This window comes from Halyomorpha halys, unplaced genomic scaffold (assembly GCF_000696795.3).
Source record: "Halyomorpha halys isolate HHAL.00 unplaced genomic scaffold, Hhal_1.1 Scaffold1396.1, whole genome shotgun sequence".
In the NCBI taxonomy this organism is placed as follows: domain Eukaryota; kingdom Metazoa; phylum Arthropoda; class Insecta; order Hemiptera; family Pentatomidae; genus Halyomorpha; species Halyomorpha halys.
This window is the reverse complement of record NW_027110330.1, coordinates 148,260-168,232: the sequence shown is the minus strand read 5'-3', so window position 1 is coordinate 168,232 and position 19,973 is coordinate 148,260. Positions and strand designations below refer to the sequence as shown.

General features: G+C 29.5%; 1 protein-coding gene across 4 annotated transcripts in view; it reads left to right on the top strand.

Annotated features, from left to right (window-relative positions):
- Nucleotides 1-19,973, top strand: part of LOC106689570 (protein FAM193B) — a 119,882-nt gene that overhangs the window by 11,858 nt on the left and 88,051 nt on the right. For all 4 annotated transcript variants that reach the window (XM_014434622.1, XM_014434621.1, XM_014434620.1 and 1 more), the window contains exons 4-5: nt 17,297-17,442; nt 18,187-18,374. In XM_014434622.1, coding sequence (XP_014290108.1) covers nt 17,297-17,442; nt 18,187-18,374 — 334 coding nt within the window. The remainder of the gene's footprint in view (nt 1-17,296; nt 17,443-18,186; nt 18,375-19,973) is intronic.

Here is a 19,973-nt window from a genome sequence, read left to right as displayed (position 1 = left end):
TATATTAGATGGAAAGCATAAAGAATATCAAAGTTTATTATGTTACACTTTTTTTTAGAAAATTTAAAAGTGAGTTGTTAAAAAAATTATTGGTCTACAATCTGTTGATTATTTCAAATAGCAATATTAAACGAGATATGCTTGACTTCCAATTGATGTTTTTTGGAACTTTGAACTATTTCCCATAAGTTGTCGGCCACCCCTTCGGGCAAGGACATGTTCTTTCACCCTCAATCATGATCAAAAGCCTAATTCTCTGCCTCTTTCAGTGCATACTCATTGTAAGCTAGTCCATCAGTTATCAAGCCTAAGCCTATTTCATTTATTAACTTATTCTAGCGTTATTTTATTTCATCTATTCTTCATATACTTTTTTAATTTTCTGGTTAGTTTCCTTTATTTATTTTTATTTTTGTATGATTACTCAGTTTTCTCTTATTTACATAATTATCTCTTTAAATAAATAAATTTAAATTTTATCCATTATAGTCTCAAAACTTTTTATTCTCTTTATAAGTCCGATGTTTCGGCCTATCCTCAGAGACAATCTTAATACAATTTTAGAACTAAATAATTTAAAAGCACAACTTCATGGAGGCTATTCTGCACAGGTCAATTCAACAATTTCTCTAATTAGTTAATTTTCATATCAAAACAAAAATTAAAATTCTTAATCACAGTCATTTATTTATCGGACTGTGTTAAGAATTTTAATTTTAATTTGAAAATTGACTAATTAGATAAATTGTTGAATTGACCTGGGCAGAATAGCCTGCATGAAGTTGTGTTTTTAAACTATTAAGTTCTAAAATTGTATTAAGATTGTCCCTGAGGATGGGCGAATTGGCCTAAATGTTGGACTTACAAAGAGAATAAAATGTTTTGAGACTATAATGGATAATTTTTTTTTTTTTTTAATATTTATTTATTGCTATTTACAACTGTACATTATGATACATTTAGTAAATCTGATCTAAGTTAAATTGGAGTGATACAGGCGTGTAGAGAAACTACCCATTGGTAGCACTGTAGGATAAAATTTAAATTTATTTATTTAAACAACATTAACTAGTCTCAAGAAAGTGTTTAAGATTATAAATAAAATAATTATCTCTATTATCAGATATTTTTATTATTATTTTTATCTTAATTATTTTATTCTATTACTATTTTTTTACCATTAATTTTATTATTTATCTATTTTCTTATTACATCTCTCATTTTACTTTGTTCATAGCTATATCTCTTGTATCTTTTATTTAATTTTAATCCTTAAGATGAGATGGTCCACATCTTTGAGTTGAAACATTGCCTTATATAATAAAAAATTATTGACTGATTTCCAAACTATCTACTATCCACAATAGTCCTCATTCAGTCTGTTCAGTATTATCATCTCCAATTTAATTAAGGAATACGTTTTTGTTGATGGATATGATTGGCAAAGGTGTAAAAATTGTTATTACCCATTTATTTTTTTTCTTATAATTGCTTTTCTCCTCTATAAATTTTATACTTGACCAAACTCGTTTACCTATTTACTTTTGCCAATATTGGCATTAGTTTGATTCAGGCTATCTTTATATTTTAGTTAGTGATACATTCTGGATTTGGTATTCATTGTTGATGATTTTTTTTTTATTTATTTATTTTTTATATTACCTCAAACTCTGCCCTTTTTCTATATCAAGGTTAAAATTGATAACTTTTGCTGGGCATTATTTGTCTTTTCTTTCCATTCTAAACTGTTGGTCTTGTCATGTTATTTTTCACAGAATACATTTTGTGAATTAAAAAAAAAATTGTTTGTATAATTTTATTACACTACTGGTTACATGATTTTGTCAACAATGAGTTTTAGTCTCCTTGATGTTTTTTTCACCATAAACATTCATAATGTTTTAATAGTGACAGAAATTAAACATGTCAATCACCATTATGGTGTTTTTTTTTTAGATATGTGCAGGTAATTATTACAGAATTACTGGTATCTGTTGTATTTCAAAGCCTTGTTATATTTCAGATAATTCCAGGTATTTCATTGATTGAAAAGAGAACATACACTCTTTTATGGTAAGTACTTAAATAAATTTTTCTACTGATTTTTGAATATTTTTTTATAGATATTTTAGTAGTTGTGTTAAGAAGCATTTCTCCTTCACATCTGTAAAAATTGTGTTCATATCTATGTTTAGGTAACTTGATTCAAAATTTTATGATAGTTATTAATACAATTATCATGCAAAGTTACAATTTCGTCTTTATTTTAAATCAAATAAATGTACATTACCAAGTTATAGTAGAACCCCTGTTAAAAAGCCACCTCGAAACTGGGATCCTGGCCAATTAATTCAAGATTTAAGTATTTCAAAGAAAAATATTAACACTATTTTTGTTATATATGTAGTATGTACATATAGCTTTTATTATACTTTTGAAAACATAAAAATACGAAGTATGTCCAGTGTCCAAAAAATGACTGCAAAGTTATTTATTTATCGACATATCTGTCATTTCTTTTGCTTTTCATCCTTAATTTTAAGAATTTTATGATGTAAAATCTCTCAATTTTTCATCATTAGAAGATCTACAGCAGTTAAACCACGTTGCTGTTCAATTTACATCATTGCCACCTTTAGTTCATTTTTTCCTTCAATATGAGACACTTTTTCTATCTCTTCAACACCACTGTCATCCTTTTCATTTTCCTTTTTGTCCTATTTGGTAACTAATCTTATTCATCAGTCATAAACTTATTTTCTAGATCCTCATCACTGTTTATCATCCAATCCTCACTTTGTTCAGGTTTTAATTGCAATACTCTAGTAACATCTTGAATGGATTGATTTTCTACATGTTCATCTTCTGAAAGAGGCCCATCAGTAACAAGATTCTCAACATCTGTCTAAAGTTTCTGTCGGGATTTCAAGAATTTAGAAGCCGCAATTTCTTTATAAGCTGTAGTGAAGATATTAATCACTTCCATGTTATTAATGTTTTTATGATTTCAATTTTGTATCATAACAAATGATTAAGTCGAGCTTGCAAGGATCATTAATATAGCTTTTTAAATGTTCGTCCAAGTGTGGAACAATGTTTTGCAGATGGAAAAAATAATCCAGAATCACCTTGTATTTTATTGTGTAAATGTACAAATTATGATTGTCATAATAAAAATGACTAATTAGTCTTATTTTTAAACATTTTTATGTGAATTTGCTGTTTCCTGTTTATATATATATATTTTTTTTTTTATTAATAGTACATGATTTTTTTAATTAAAATTTTTGTTTTTATTTTATTTAGCAACCTATCTTCACTTCCATCATAGGAGCAAAATATATAAATCATGACTAAAATAATCATTAAAATGACTTCATGCACTCTACCGGTTTCCTTTATATGAAATAAGAGTGGGATGAAAAAATGGAGTGGCAAGATCGGGACTATTAATCGTTAAGGTATTCTTAGCTAATATCCTTTGACAAAATATGGTCCTCAGATTTTGTATATTCGATAACTTTCAGTGCCTATGCTAGAAGTAAGGGACCACTTCCTCTTCTCTATCTTTTTTTCTCCTCGATAGGCCAGTAAATTCAAAGGATAGTTAATGCGAGGCTGGTTAACAGAGGTTCTACTGTATAATTTTAGAAGTAATGATTTTTTGTTTTAACATAATAGACATTTTGCTTATTAACACATTTATTTATTAAAGTCTTGGACCGTTTTTCTTTTTGATTCAATTATTTTTCTACATCTTTGATATAATCAGTATATGAAGTTTTATCGTATGTTTTTTTATTCATTCATCCATGTTTTGTGATGATTTTGATGTTATTTGCTCCTTCTTTCCTGGCTGAGCTAAGATATTGCAGTTTATTTTTACCCTTATCTCTGTCCTTTTTCTACACTGTTTTGTCTATAGTTAATTTTCCTTTGTATTTAATCATCAGTTAGCTTAATGAACCCTCTTAACTTAATTTACATAACAAATCCATTTAGAGATTTGGACACAGAAAGCTTATTATTTTATATTCTTATTTTCTATTGACTCATTCCTTATAATATAACATTATTTTATTTTAAATTAGATTTGAGTTTAAAACTTATTTAAAAATAATAATTTAAAAATTATTTATACTGCCTTCTATTATTTACAGATATATTAATTAATTGAATTGTAGCTAAACCTGAAAATTACAATTCAAAAACCTATTTTACTTCCAATTATTTTTTTTATGGATGCCAAATGTGTTATCCTTTATTTTGAGACAAGCATCACCGTAAGGTTTTCCAGAGAGTCTATAGGAATTTTATTATTTTGATAAAGTTAAGAATTTTCGCCGAACTCATCAAAAAGTCAGGAAATTTTCCAAAAATTCATTGCTAAAAAAATGTGAAGATGTATTTACTCAAAAGAAAAACCCTCACAACTTGGTACATCTTTGCACCTGCCGACAAGTCTCCTAAAGTGTTCTAAGATATACGTTTACATTTTGTCTTTCACATTCTCAGCTTCTTGGATTTTGTGAAAATGGATTCATTCCATTTAGTGTTTGTTTTTTCAATTTATATGTAAAAATAAAATATTAAAGGTATCAATTAACAGCTTAAAACATTGGTATAAAATGAAACAAGTTTAATTTAAGCTCTCAAATAAAGAATTACATATTTTGATTCAATATTTATGACATAGTTATATCGTATCATAGTTTTACCTATTCCCATTACCTACCAGGGAAATAATCTAAAATAAATTTTTTTTATTAAAATTATTGATATAATTTTCTTCAGAATTATTATTGGATATCCCTCCGAAAAAAGGGATAACTCTTGGGGGTTTTATAGGAAATATAACACCAATTAAAATTTTCGTATAAATATGAATCAGCAGATGTAGTCTCGACCAGTTTTTTTGGCCAAAAAATAGGGGAAAAAATTGGAAAATTTCTTTTCTTCACTTTTTGAAAATTTATGAAGAAATAGATCTTAGCATTTAAAATAAATAAATAAAAAGTTACTATTATGGAGAATAAGAAACTATTATGGAGAATATTAATGAATGTTGAGTCCCAAACAAACTTGTTATTTTTATTTTTAGCTAAATTAATTTTAAGTGGTTTTGCAAAATAGAAAAATATTTTTAAAACTGTCAGACACAGGAACAAAGTATATTGTACAATGCAGTTTCAACAATTCATCAAAGATCTTTAGTTGGGTATCTTGATCTCATTACGTACCAAATCTAATTCTTCATATTATAATTTTTGATGTAATGGGTTGTTTCTTCTTCAATTGTCGACTAAAGCCAAAAACCTTATTTTTTGTGTTTTTTTTTTTTCATATTTTTGACCTGTAAATTGATTAAGATTTCATTTCCTGATGAGTGTTAATAGAAACATTTTGAATCTCTATGTTGTTATTTTCTATTTGTTTATGATTAATAAATAGTTTTGAATATTGTGATAAATTTTTTTAAATTTCATAATTTTTTTAAACTTTTTTATTTTGTTGGGATTGGGTGGATATAGAGAATTTTATTGAAGACACTTTAAAGTCGGGGAGTACGACTGACACGCACAGAATTTTTGGCTCAAAGAAATCTGATTCACTTAAAAAATTCAGTTCATAACATTGTTGGATTGTCAGTATCAGTATTGAATCCAGGTTTTTAGGCCTTATTTTATTTTTAAAAGTTTTATTCTATGTTTTTAATATTTAACTGCTTTAAAAAGTTATCATACAGGGCCTTTCAAAAATAATGAATCTATTTTAATTTAAAAATTTTATTTCAGTTTTCTCTAGTTAAATGTTTACCTTACTAAAATCGAGTTCAGGATCATTAATAATACTATGCTTAGCCAATGCAGTTTCATTTACATTTTTCATGTTTTTACTATTAGTTTTATTTCCATGACTGAATTTTGATTTTTCTTCAATATGGAATTATCTTCACATTATTAAATTTTTTAATGTCATTATATTCTCTTATATTAACTTAGAGCAGGAAAAACAGGTTATCCTATTGTAGACAGAGTAGGAAGGTTGAGATCCATTCCATGGGTCTATCACAAAATAGAAATTGACCCATGCAGAAAATCAGGCCTGGATTTGAGTACCCACTTTTAAAGTGAGAATAATTAATTTGGTGCCTCAACACGCTCAGCTACTATAACCTTTTCCATTGTTTGCATTCTATTTGATAAATTACATTATGTTTATTTTCATCTTCAATTATATCTTTCATTTCGTTTTAAAAAAAATAATTTGTTATTGTTATTCATTTTTCCATTTATTCTTATTAGTATTTTTTTATTTATGTTTCAATTTAGAATAATTTATAGTGTTAGATTCATTTTAATACATATATATCTAACATTATAAATTATTCGAAGTTACTAGAATAATTTATAGTGTTATTTATCTTAGTTATTATATTTTTTTGTTTTCATTATTTATAATTTTGGAAAATTCTGTTATTTTATCCTTTTCTTTATTTATAGTTTGTAATATTTAATTTTTTTTCCTGTTACTATTAATTCCACTTTTATTATTTAATTTATTTAAGCATTGAAACCATAATTTATTAACAAATTTACGTGGGTATAAATTGATATATAATGTTTTATAACTTTCTTTCTAATATTTTATAAATGCGTATTCTTTAAAAATTTATTTTATGCCAGTAAGATATCTTTCTTGATTAAATTTTTGGATGTATTTTTATTTGAGACTTTGGATGATTGGAATGACAATTAAGTATTACAATCACTGTGATTTTGTTTTGTTTCTATTTTCTGTTTAAACTACTCTAAATAGTTCTGTATGATAAAGTTATAAAGATACAATGGATAAAGATATCATCTGTTTTGTAATGCCTTATTATAATATAATTAATGCCGTGTTATAATATAATTAAAACAATCAAACAGTAATCAAATAACTCATAGGTAAAGCTTAACATTAATTTAATTTAACCCAACCTAAGGAGAGATAATATTCAAAAGACTTGTTTTTTAAAGATATGCGCATTAACCTCCAGAATCACTTGATGTGTATGTTATTATAATAGCAAGTACTTAAAGCCGTCAGCTTTTTAAAACCTTTTCTCGACTTATGTGATCTTCTGGATTGACTGCAAGGTATTCTGTATTTTTGTTGTTAAATACAAATCCTACCTTTTTTGCTTTGATAAATAAGACTGTGGGACGTGGGGAGGCTTTTTAATTTCATCCCCATGTTTTCTAAAAAGGAGATCATCTGCATATGCTAAAAAGTGTTCCTTTTATACCAGTAGTGGGGATGTGACGGCTGTGCGGGTTGGGGCGCAGGTCCCAGTGCGCTCAGTTCAGAACGTTGTGGGTTCGATTCCCACCTGTGGCAGTTAAACATTCATTTTTCGGCGGTCCCGAAGAATGAATCTTGAAACTCCCACCTTGGTTAGTACTTGGCGGCAACCTAGGTAGCCGTCAGGGGCAGGCAAAAAGGACCACTAGGCCCACTTGCCGGACTTGTTCCCCCACCAAATACCAGTACCAGTATACTAGGAGTGTAAAAGGAATAAGGTTGATTTGTATTTGCTGTATGAACACTGCCTCATTTATAACTTGGTGAATTGTATTACAAGAAAGGCTATGAATAAAATTTGTAGCAATCATTTTGTTCAAGTTCTGTTTGTACCTCAAAGCATTCAGTTCAATCCCCTTTTATTGCTTATGCTGCTCATGACATTCCTGAGGATTAATAGCTGGATTATCAGGATTAATTTTTGTTATTGTGATCTTAAGAAAATTGTAGCAAATGGTAAAACATATTTAATTTTATTAACTGCATTCATAATAATGTTTGTGAACATATGTAAAGTACCTCTAAATATGCAATACTGCATGGGTTTGAATATATTTTCAATTTGGATTCATTTGAATATTTTTATAATGAAAATATAATAAATATTTTTAACAAGGTAAAAAAATAATACTTATTATAGTAAAAAGGGCTCAGCGAACATGACAGTACGGTACCGATACCACCAATCACTGTCAACATAAAACCGTGCAGTGACGGCTGTCCTAACCTAAATTTACTAAAACAGTCTTGACATAATCCTCCCACCTACACTTCGGTTTACTTGTCAGTTTGATGTTTATTAACATTTTAGGTATTCATTTGTTACTAAGCCCTACAATCTTACATGCCTATCTTATTCGCCGTAATACTATAACCTGGATTATATTTAATAGGTGTAGTTTCCTCAATTCGGCATTGTAAAATGAATAGTTTTGATTTTTTTTTCATTACCTGAAAGTAAACCTTCCAGCTTGAATAATGGAATAACTAAAAAATGGTTATTTTGTGTTCGCCTATACTGAAATGGTTATATATTTGAATTTCGGTCAATTTCTCATTTAATTGTTTTTTAGGACTGAAAATGATTGAACCATCTGCAGTCCAAAAACACATGAAGTAAAAAATTGGAAAGTGGTTCATATTCACTACTATTTCAATTTTAGTGTTAACTAATCCACCATTCTTGAATTGCCCCATTATTTGAGGAGGAAGGTGGAATCAACTAATTTAGATTAATCATTTTAGAAGCTTTTGGTGATTCAATTAAAAATAATTTAAATTAATTTTTCAGTATTAAATTTTGTGAATGAATGTAGAACATTAAAGCAATTTTCTTTATTGTTTTTTAACAATGATGGTAAATTAGGAATATGAGAGCTATTATTAACTTCAGTTTATGTTATTAATAATTGTATTTTTAATTAAAAAAACTTTTGATATATTTAAATAAGTTATTCTAAAATCTAATAAGATTTTGTAAGCCTTTGTTTACTGTTCTATCAATTAGAGAGAGTCCTGTTTTACAGTGGGATGTATAATTGAACTTAACTTATAAACTACATTAATCTCAGAGGTACTGAAATATATAATTAAAGATGTAAGCTTCAAAGTTACAGATAGCTAGGTTGTAGTTTGGGCCTAAGTTAAGTAGAGTAAATTTACTAATCCTATTTGTTATCACCTAAGCCTTTAGAATTTTATTTGTATTCATCAATCAATAATTTGTAAAAACTTCATTAAAACTTATATTATTTTTTTCAAATCACAATTCTCTTTGAAATTGACCACTTGTCCAAATCGTATTTGGTTACCTATGTATTCACGTTAGAAATTTAATAAAATAAAATTAATTAATTTCTTTATTACAAAAGTTTCTGAACATCACTTATCAAATATGTTAAATCAATTGAAAATGAGACAGAAGCTGGAAAATTGATAAACCATTACTTTTAGATCAAAATATATGTTTTTATACTATCATCCAAGACAATAATTCAGCCAATCAGTCCTTAATATCAACTCCGGCAGGAATCTTGGAAATGTTCTAATATAGGAAAGAATAAGAGAGGCAGAGTAGTATTTAGTAATGCAAAGAGATGACACAGGAAATTTTGTACAATGTTTGATTTGGTTAATATAATAAATTAGTTTAATGAAGACTGTTTAGACGCACTCTCTGTTTTGTAATTTATTACTTTTCTAGATTTTCTGTGATTGTTATTACGTGTAATAATTTTCTTCTGATTTTTTTTTTCTTTATACTTAATCTTTGTTCTGAAAATCATTTTTTTTTTTTTTTTTTTGAAAGATGAGGTACTAATGTATTTTTAAATTATATCCCATATTTTTTTTTTACAATTATTTTTTGTTGATATATTCTGTGCTTAATATATTGATATTATCAATAGCTTTATAATATATTCCAGGGAAATTCAAACAACTAAATTTGTATTCCATGCCTCCATTTTTATTTTCTTCTATTTTATTTTTCATTTAGTTTAAAGTGGCTATTTTATTTATAGGTTTATAACTTGATTTATTTTCCTGACTATCATATGTTTTTTTTAATGTTCTGTTTAAACTTTATTATGTATGTCAGTACTAGATCTAGTAATTTTCCAAGGGAGACACTCAAACTGAATCAGCTAGTGATGTATGTGCACATTAGTTTAAAAAATGTAGTTCTATGATTTCTTAATCTAATTTGATTAATATTACAACTAATTTAGAATACTATTTAATTTTAAATAATCAACTGTAGAAAGTTGTTTATTAATGTAAAGGGGTAGAACCAATGGCACTTAGAAAACTTTAATATTGAAGGAACTTATAGCCTCCTTAGATAATATCATGCACTTATTTAACAAGAAATTAATTGTTTACTTTATTATGAAAGTAAGAAATACAACAATTGTAAGAGATGAAATAAGTTTTTAGGATCCTGCTTATCAAGGAATTTAGCTCCAAACCAATTTTTATTGCCATTAATTAATGCAGAAAATTGTTTTAACAGAGATTTAATCATTAATAAAAAATAAAAATTTAATTTCATGATAATAGATTTAATTAATAAAACTAGATTTAAAACAAAACTATTGATTGTTGAGCAAAATCACAAATAGAACCAGTTATTGACTTACAGCTAACAAACAAAAAATTATAAATTTATTTTTTTCTATATATAGTATATATGTATATATATTTGACCGTAAAAATTGATATATAGGAAGATGGTCAGGGTTGTGGTCAAAGGAGAAACAAAAATAGTTTACAACTATTTATTTTCTGACGTTTCGCCCCACTTTGTATAGCTTCATCAGGGCTGTTCAAAGCAAGCTCCTGTTCACCCGTTTGCTTGTTCAGCCCTGATGAAGCCCTACAAAGTGGGGCGAAACATCGGAAAATAAATAGTTGTAAACTATTTTTGTTTCTCCTTTGACCACAACCCTGACCATCTTCCTATATATTTTCTATATATAACGCAAATTTATTTTTCTTCGCTTCTGTCATCAGTTTTCTGCTACAGATGTAAAACATGATAATTCAGTTGATTTTGTCTAAAATCTGGATTATGGAAACGATTCTGTCAAGCCATTGCCTGGTGACCTAATGAAGAAAATTAATAAACATTACTTAAAAATATAATATTTGATATAATTATTTCCATATATGTTCGTTTAGCGAATAAATAAATCATTCTTATGTAAATAGTTTGGTGTTCCAAAATATGTTATAAATCTGTTTAAGTAAGGTGCAAATATAAATTTTTTTCCTCCTGGTTATTAAAAAGCCATCACTAACATTATAATTAATATAGACTGAATTATTAAGATTCCTTTATGTAAACATCCAAAAAGATAAAAGATTACTCAAACATAGTGCATGAACTAAAACTCATTAATTTATAAACGATGAATAAACAAATAGAAAAATGGCCACCGTCTTGCAGATTATTTTAGAAGGTTGTTGATTGACCTTGTGTAATCAACAATAGAAAGATGATCCTGGTGCGGTAAAAAAGTAATTCAAATAGTATGAAAACTATTTATTAATAGCCAATGTTTCACACCATTTCGCAAGGCTTCATCAGGGCTAAAAAAAGATATAGACAACCATAAATATGTTAACAGTGTAAGAAAATAAGATGCCATGAAAAAAAAGTAAACTAAGGTGAGGCTTACACATTTTTCAACCCCACCTTAGATAAACATTGTATGTCAAATTAAAATTAGACATCTTTATATCTATTGGAAATAATGTTTTCAACTGCTAATTTGTTTAAAAGGTTCGAGTACATAGAATAATATGCTTCGTTTATGTCACAGACTATCCTTCACTTTCAGCCGTCTTTAAAATTTGTGGTACCTGGTCATTTACTTTGTGTTTGTTCCACAAAAATTATCACTTTCTGTGTTGAGATTAACAATCTTATCCAAATAATAGAATGGAATTTATCGATGGTTAGTCACTTATATTATATTGAGACTTTGTACACTTTCCTGCCTCATTTCTGCAGTCCTTTTTAGATGTAGTTGTATCTAATAGTGGATCATCATTTTGAGGAGGTGATTCAGACTTGGTCAGATAAGAAGGGTTATTATGAAAATCATCTTCATTTGTATCAAACAAGGAGCCTTAGTTATCCTCATGTTTAGAATAGGAGTTATCCTCATTTTTAGAATAGGAGTTATCCTCATTTTTAGAAAATTATGATTTCTTTTTGCTAAACCATTAATTATCTTTCATGGCATTCTTCGTTCTCTTAGTCCCATTTTCTCTCACTACCAGGACCATCTCATCATTCAATTCTGTGTGGTATACTATTTAACTTCTAATAAGAACACTTTACAATGTTCAAAAATTCAGATCATGTTCAGTGATATGTAGAAAATGTTTCAAAGACTCAAATGATAACTAATAGAAAATTAATGGGCATTACATTTTTAGATATCATTAATTAAATGTGGGAGTGATGGATATTCAAAATTGTTTTGAATAAATTTTTGAGTTTTGATTAGGTATTAAATGTTTTAGTTTATCAATTTAATGTGAATAGAAAATAGTAAGAAAAGCATGATTCACTTACTCTTTATATTATTTAATTGTTTAATTATTAGTTTAAATGATATAATAATGATTTGATTTGATGTAAGAAAACCTATTTGTTAAAAAAAATTTTTTTTTTTTTTTTTAATAAAAAAAAAAAAAATAAAGATAATATTTTTTTTTTTTTTTTTTTTTTTTTTTTTTTTTTTTTTTTTTACGAGGGTTGGTGGAAATCTTCAAAAGACATGGATAGGCCTGTACCTATCCGTGTGTGGGATTTTTACCCACTAAAACCACCGCCCTACACCTGTTCATTTCTCTCCACGGGACTACCACTAGGCATTACTTCATGGAGTGAAATGGCTGAGTGCTGCCTCACTTTCTTCGCATGTTTTCACATTTCTATGCTAGTTGTGTCTTCTAGCCCTCTCTTCCTCTCTCAACCTCTTGAGGACGACTGTGGTGAATCTCTTCACTGCGTTCCAGTGCTGGTCTGAGAGTAGCATATAGCTCATCACGTTTTCTGGTGTGATGCGTCCTCCACACACTCTCCAATTCACTTCTTTCTGCCGCAAAGCAAATGCAAGTGAAAAACACGTGCTCCGCGGTTTCCTTGACAGTCTGACATCCAGGGCATTCTGCGGTGTTGTCTAGTTTGAAGAGGTACTGGTAGGCTCTAAAGCATCCATGTCCGGTCTACAATTGGGTTACGTAAAAATCCACCTCACCATGCTGGCGGCCATACCACATGCCCACATCGGGTGTTAACTTGCGAGTCCACCTCCTGGAATCTGCAGCCTCCCAACATTGCTGGCACTGGTCAATGGTTATTTTTCGCTCTTCCTCTCTGGAAACGTGTAAGTGTCGTCCATAGTGCCTGCTTCTTTCTTCAACAAGGAGTTTCACAGGCGGCATTCAGGCTATCACGCACACCGCTTCATAGGAAACAGTTCGAAAAGCATTAACCGTCCTTAAATAAACCCTGTGATAAACTGAAACTAATTTTCTCCTGTATGATTTGGTAACCATCGCTTCTTTCCAAATCAGGGCTCCATATAACATAATGGAGGGAACAACAGTAGCAAAAAGCCTTTGGCTACTTTCTCTGGGACCTTCAACGTTGGGCATAAGGCATGACAAAAAGGATGCTACTTTATCAGATTTGGCATTGATATACTCTGTGTGAACATTAAAGTCGAGACGTGCATCGATCGTGACTCCTAGGTATTTTAAGCAAGACTGGGAACGAATTTCGTGCCTACCAACCGTGACAGTGATGGACTCAGTCTGCTTCCTGCTAGTTACTAGGAGAACCTCGGTCTTGTGATCTGCAAGTTGTAGGCCTTCCGAAGACAGCCAACCTCGGACCGTAGCAACAGCCTGGTTTGCGATGAGGGTAACTTCTTCCAAGTGCTTCGCCGCCACTACAACTGTAACGTCATCTACGGATCTCACAACTGTGGCTCCCTCCGGCATTGACAATTATAAGATTGCGTTGTATCTTTGAAGTAGTTTGTGAGCACTCTCATAAGATAGGCTGGCACCGCCATAGTTCGTAGGGCATCTATTATACAGGTCCATCTTGCAGTGTTAAAAGCATTCTTAAGGTCTAGAGTGAAGATTGCTGCATAACATTTAGCATCTCTCCTCCACCTTGCTTCTGCAATTGCTGTGCGGGCCATCTCCTCTACCAATCCAACAGCATCTATCGTGGATCACTCTTTACGAAATCCGTATTGAGCACGCTAGAGGCCATTAACTCTCTCCGTGAACTCTTGTAGCCTGAGGGAAAGGATTTTCTCAAATGTCTTACCCATAGTATCCAATAAACAAATTGGACGATAGGTTGACTGGTCTTCCAGTCTTCCCTTACTCTTTGGAATAAGTACGAGCTGCTGTCTCTTCCAAGGTTTCAGAATTGAGCCTTCACGAATGCAAGAATTGAAGAGAAGTGGCCTGGCATTTTGTAGGTCAGAGGCGATGTCCTCTATCTCTTCCTGTGTTATTTGTGAAATATCCGTCATATATATATATATTGTCTGTACATTCAATAGTATTCGCCTGTTCAGGGAATAGTGTTCTGACAATATTGTCTACAACATTTGATCTCGTGGGAAGCGGTATCATGCCTTTGCATAGTTTCCAAGTGCTGTTTTGTAAGGTCTATCCCATGGGTCTGCATCCAACTCATCACAGAGTTCTCTCCAGCACCAACGTTTGCTTTCTTTAATGGCTTGTCGGAGGTTCCTTCTAGCTCTCTTGAACTCTTGAAGCACAGAAAACTCCGGAAGACATCTTTCTCGCTGGTAACGTCTTCTTGCTTGGTTACAACACCGGCGAAAATCGGCAATAATATCCGTCCACCAGTACACTGACGAATGATGTTTGACAGGCTTTGAACGGGTCATAGCTGCATCACAAGCCCCATATATAAGAGGTCAGTATACACACCTTTTCTTCGGCTGACCCTTTCAATTCACACTCATCCTCTTGCATTAAAGTGAATGAAGCATCATCAAAAGTTTTTGTGTTCCAGCCATTAGTTCTCTATTGACAACTTTTCTTTCTTGTAGGTGTATGCAGTTTAATCAATATAGCCTGGTGATCACTGTTTGTATAAAATCTACAGACCTTCCAATAACGATCCGATGCATGCGTCCACTGACAAACGTCAAATCGATGATAGATGATCTTCCTGGTCTAGTGAACGTTGGGTCTGTTCACAATAAAAACACAATATAATAATAAAAATTTAATGCCACCAATTCAAGACTCCACAACCCAATGTTAATTACAGGCCTCCTCCAACAATAAACCCCAGAATTTTCCGGCAATCTCCATTGTCCTCTAGCATCTGATTCCCAGATACCTAGCTTCATCAGCAATACAGTTGTCCTATCGCTGGGGTGGTATATTTATGTGACCTAGGGCCTTGAATTATTCCTGACAGTTCAAACTGTTATTTGCTGACTTAAAATCAATGAAGAGATGGTGTATCTTGACCTTATATTCCCTACTTTCTTCTAGTACATTTTGCAAATCTGGTCTGTCGTAATATCTTCCCTCTTAAAAATATACACTGACATGGCCCAGTGCCGCATTTTGAATGGAGAAGAAGACAGTGAAATAGTTTATTTAAGAACATATTATTTGCAAATAAAAACTGTGATGCCTTGATAGTTTTCACATTTTAGTATATCTCCCTTTTTGTGAATTTGGCATATTGTGCTCTTCTTCTAGCATCAGGCAAAACCTCTTTAACCTATATTGTCATAATAATATAATGCATTATCTTAAACACATAATGGATTAAGTTAAAGGTCAAATTGGTGAACTTTATGCACCTGGGTGACTACTGAAGGGTTAATTACTATTTAAGCATTTAAGAGTTAAGAGTCTTACAGTAAGATTATTATTTAAATATTAATTTCTTTTGTGAAAAAGATAAATTAATTTAATTTTTTTCTTATTGTCCAGTAAAAAAAATAAATTTCAAATATTTTTTTAATATTCAACTCTGATAGTCCTTTTTACAATTAATGATGGTAACTAACAGTTTTAGTGAAAAGTTTGAGCTGTGTATAAAACACTTAAGAACAATTTCAAATAGGCGCTATATTATTTCCATTCACTGGTTTAAGTTAGATATGAAGCTTAATTCTAAGAACAATATATTAGTATCTACTATCCATGTTTTGGAGTTCATGGGGAAATACAAGTTGTAAGAACCTTGTCAACTTTTCATCAAACAATTGTTTTTCCTTCTATTTTTGTTTGAATTTTATTTGTTGATTAATTAATTCTAATTTGGTAATGTTATTACTGTGCCCATGAACTTTTTATAAATCTGTGAATAATTAAGCTGGTTTCTTAAAAAATATTTAATAGACAACTCACATTATATGAAGATTAGACCACTTTGTATTCCTGAAGAAAGAATTTCAAGATTTAAAGAATTTACTCATACTTATAAAATAAAAAACTTATAAAATCTAAATCTTAGGTTATTGTTTTATAATATGATCAATCATTATTAATTCTTATTTAATAAAGTATATTAATCTACAATATAATTTATTAATCTTTTTAATATAAGTTACAGTTCTTGTAACTAGTTGTCTTTTCTTTCAAAATACAGGGTAGAAACAAAATGTAACTTGAATATTGTTATTACTTGAAAAGTATTTCTGAATTGGATTTTCATTATTTTACTCAATTGGACCTCCTTGCACCCCTAGTCCTAAAAGTTCTACAGAAGGTTGGTCAAACTTTTCCTGTTAGCTGCTATCATTCTGGCTTATCTCTATGTAAAACATGTCACCTCAAGATGTCTTGGTTATCCACTTCCCGTCTCTTGGGTCAATTTCAGATCCATTACTAAATCTAGTCATGTTTGTAGAATTACCCTGTTATAAGCATGTCTATATTTGATCTGCTAGTAAAATTGCTTTAGTTAAAACCTCAATTTATCTTTGTATTCTTCTAATTTACTTGCTTTTATTTCTCTAAATTTTTCACTGGTACACTAAAACTATATTTATTTGATTTAATATATTTTGCCAACATTGATTTTTAAATGACCTACTAACTTGAAATTTTCTATTTTATGATTTCTATTCTAAATTTGGATAAGGTTTAATGCTGAAAGGATAAAATAGGTGAGAAAAAGGTTTACTCAAGCATTTTTATTAATTAATTTATTTTTTATAGTAAGTAAGTATTTCTTGATTTTATTTGGATAAAGTGAGAAATTAGTTTGCCTTTATTTTTTAAATAATTAACAATTATGTTTTTCTGTTTTATTTATTTTAGTGATGTAAGCTGTGGTTAAGGCCTAATGGATAAGTTTTATATTATTATTATTCCCTGTAAATTCTCATATTTCCTTTTATTTATGTTGTAGGCTTTTCGATGTATGTGATCCGCATCAGCTTTATCAAAGATTGGAAGCTCAAGTTAAAGAATTTGTTATTGAAGTGAAAGTTCGGCTTCTTCAATTCTTGGATAAATTGTCTGATAATTCGCAACTTCCTCATATATTCATATCAGGTAATTTTGAATACTTGTTTGAAATATTATTTTTGAAAACGTTTATTGCATATTCTATTGCTGGATGTAAAACAAAATATAGCATATTATATGATCATCGGAGGTCATATTCAGTTGGTACAATTAATCAGTTAACTAACAATTTTTTGTACCGAATTATTCAAATATTCCATTTCTCAAAATATTTGCAGTTGTTATGTTAGTAAACTGCACAACATTGACTATATTGCACTCTGAAAGCAGTTCATTGTACATAAAACTTAGATCAGTAATATTAAATTTGATATTTAGCAAAACTTCCATTGCTAAAGTTTTCAATAGACTCTGAAATTGAAAATCCACTAGAAATTAGCGAAAAACTGGTTTAATATCTGCCTCAGCTTATTTTTTACGCTTACATTCTGGAAGTAGGTAGCTACAACACTTCATTGAAGGAGGTAAAAACTAAAATTTATCAACAATTTTGATTGAATTTCCAAACTTACTGATTGATCCTGGGACTATTCTCTGAACTTTGTCCTCCTTTTGAACATAGTTCGAAATTGACCTCTCTCATTAATGTTTGTAAGCTATTATGAGTATCTTAATATTATAATTCTTTTAATAACCTATTGTGATAATATAATGTTTTACTTCAATTTTGACAGTTTGATTCTCAGTAGATTCTCAAATTGGATAAAGTAGGTTATCTCACAGCATCTTGCAATACTTTTATTTTGTTATTAATGAATAGTTTTATTACAGGTTTGCTTGATCGTTATAATAAAACTATAAGTGCTGCAAATGTCATTGCACCTGTTCTAAGTCAACTTGAAGTTGAACATTTACAACAGTTTAATCTGAGTTGGAAATTACTTAATCAACGCTTATTTCATACCATCATATATACTGACGTTTTTTTCCAGAATAGTGTCCCACTGTTTATTTCTCAGGTATTGTTTTATTTTGTAATAACTTATACTTCTATCAGTTGTATTCAATAAATTACCATTAACTAATTTTATTATTATTGTTTAATTTAACTTAAAAAAATATATTTATGGCTATTACTATTCTTTGTAGTTTTCAGTATTCTGAAGTATATATTAATAATTTTTAAACAAAAACTTGATGATATATGTATATATATGCATAATTTTTTTTTGTTAATCTGGTTGGAACTAAATTACAGGATTGCATTTTATAAACCAAAAGATATTTGTATTATTTTTACATCATGTTCCCTATTATAAATTATAAAATGAATATCAGATTGTTTTTTATAACTTATTTATCTTTCAAAGGAGTTTCTCCCACTATTTGATATCTAATAAGTAAAGTATTTTTGTTAAATGTCAGTCCTAGCCTTTCATGATCACTTAATGGCATGTAAACAGTTTACTGTGATTATTCTAAGTAATCTTTTATATATAAACACACAGATACAAAGACACACAGGTTGTCCCACTATACTCCCCTAAACCTCTTCAATATTTTGGATTTTTTTAATTTATTGTTTCAGTCATAGCACTGCCATGTGGTATATCTTTTGAATATGTTTTAATTGTCTTACCTTTTCCAGTGGAACTACCTTTAGAATTTCCAATGGAATATAGTACTTTTTTTTTATACACACACACTCACATATATTGTAATATTAAAAATTTATTTAAAATAAATAAAAAGAATATTAATAGTTTTAATTATTCTCATATCTTATTATCGCTTGGGTTAAAATAAACAGCTTTAATATTATATTAATAGTAGAATATTATTTAAAATTTTATAATATTTTAGACTCTTAATCTCAGGGCGGGTTTTTGGGCAATCAGAACTGACAATTTACTACTAATAACATTTAAACTTAATTAATAGTTATTGTATAAATGTAATAAAATCTAGTTAGAACAAAACTAACCAATTACATAATCTTCTTCTGATGATTGATGAGTCTTGATGTCTTCTTTCCCAAAATGCTATGTCTAACAGTCAACAATGGCTTCCAGTCCTCCCCGCTTCCAGATGTCCTCTCACCAGGTGATCCACAAAAAGAGTCCCTTTTTCTTCTTGGGTGACTCTTTGATGTCTTCTTTTTCAAGTCTTTTGTCTCCCTTGATCTAGACAAAAGATGAGGAGGACCTCCTCTTCCAGGAAACATAATTCCCTGCCCGTGCCTAAGCAACAAATGATCAAAAAGCAAGCTCTCTTCCTTCCCCTTCTATAGGAGTTTGTAATACTTATTCTGAACTTTTATTTTTTCTTAAATTTTCTGTAACTACAATTATGATGGGAAGTTAAATAAAGTTTTTAAAATATTTGAATCTGCTCAACATGGCCACGATTTGACAGAATTTTGAAAGGGCATGCCCCGCCATCTTGGCTTTGAACGATATCTTTTTTAACTTCATATTTTATTGATGAAAATTGGTTAGCTTGCTTTGTGGTTTAACAAAGAAAACGAACAATATTGAAACGATAAAAAAAATAAAAACATTAAAAACCCTTTATACATAAAAAATAACCATTTCCTCAGAAAGAGGATATTACAATAT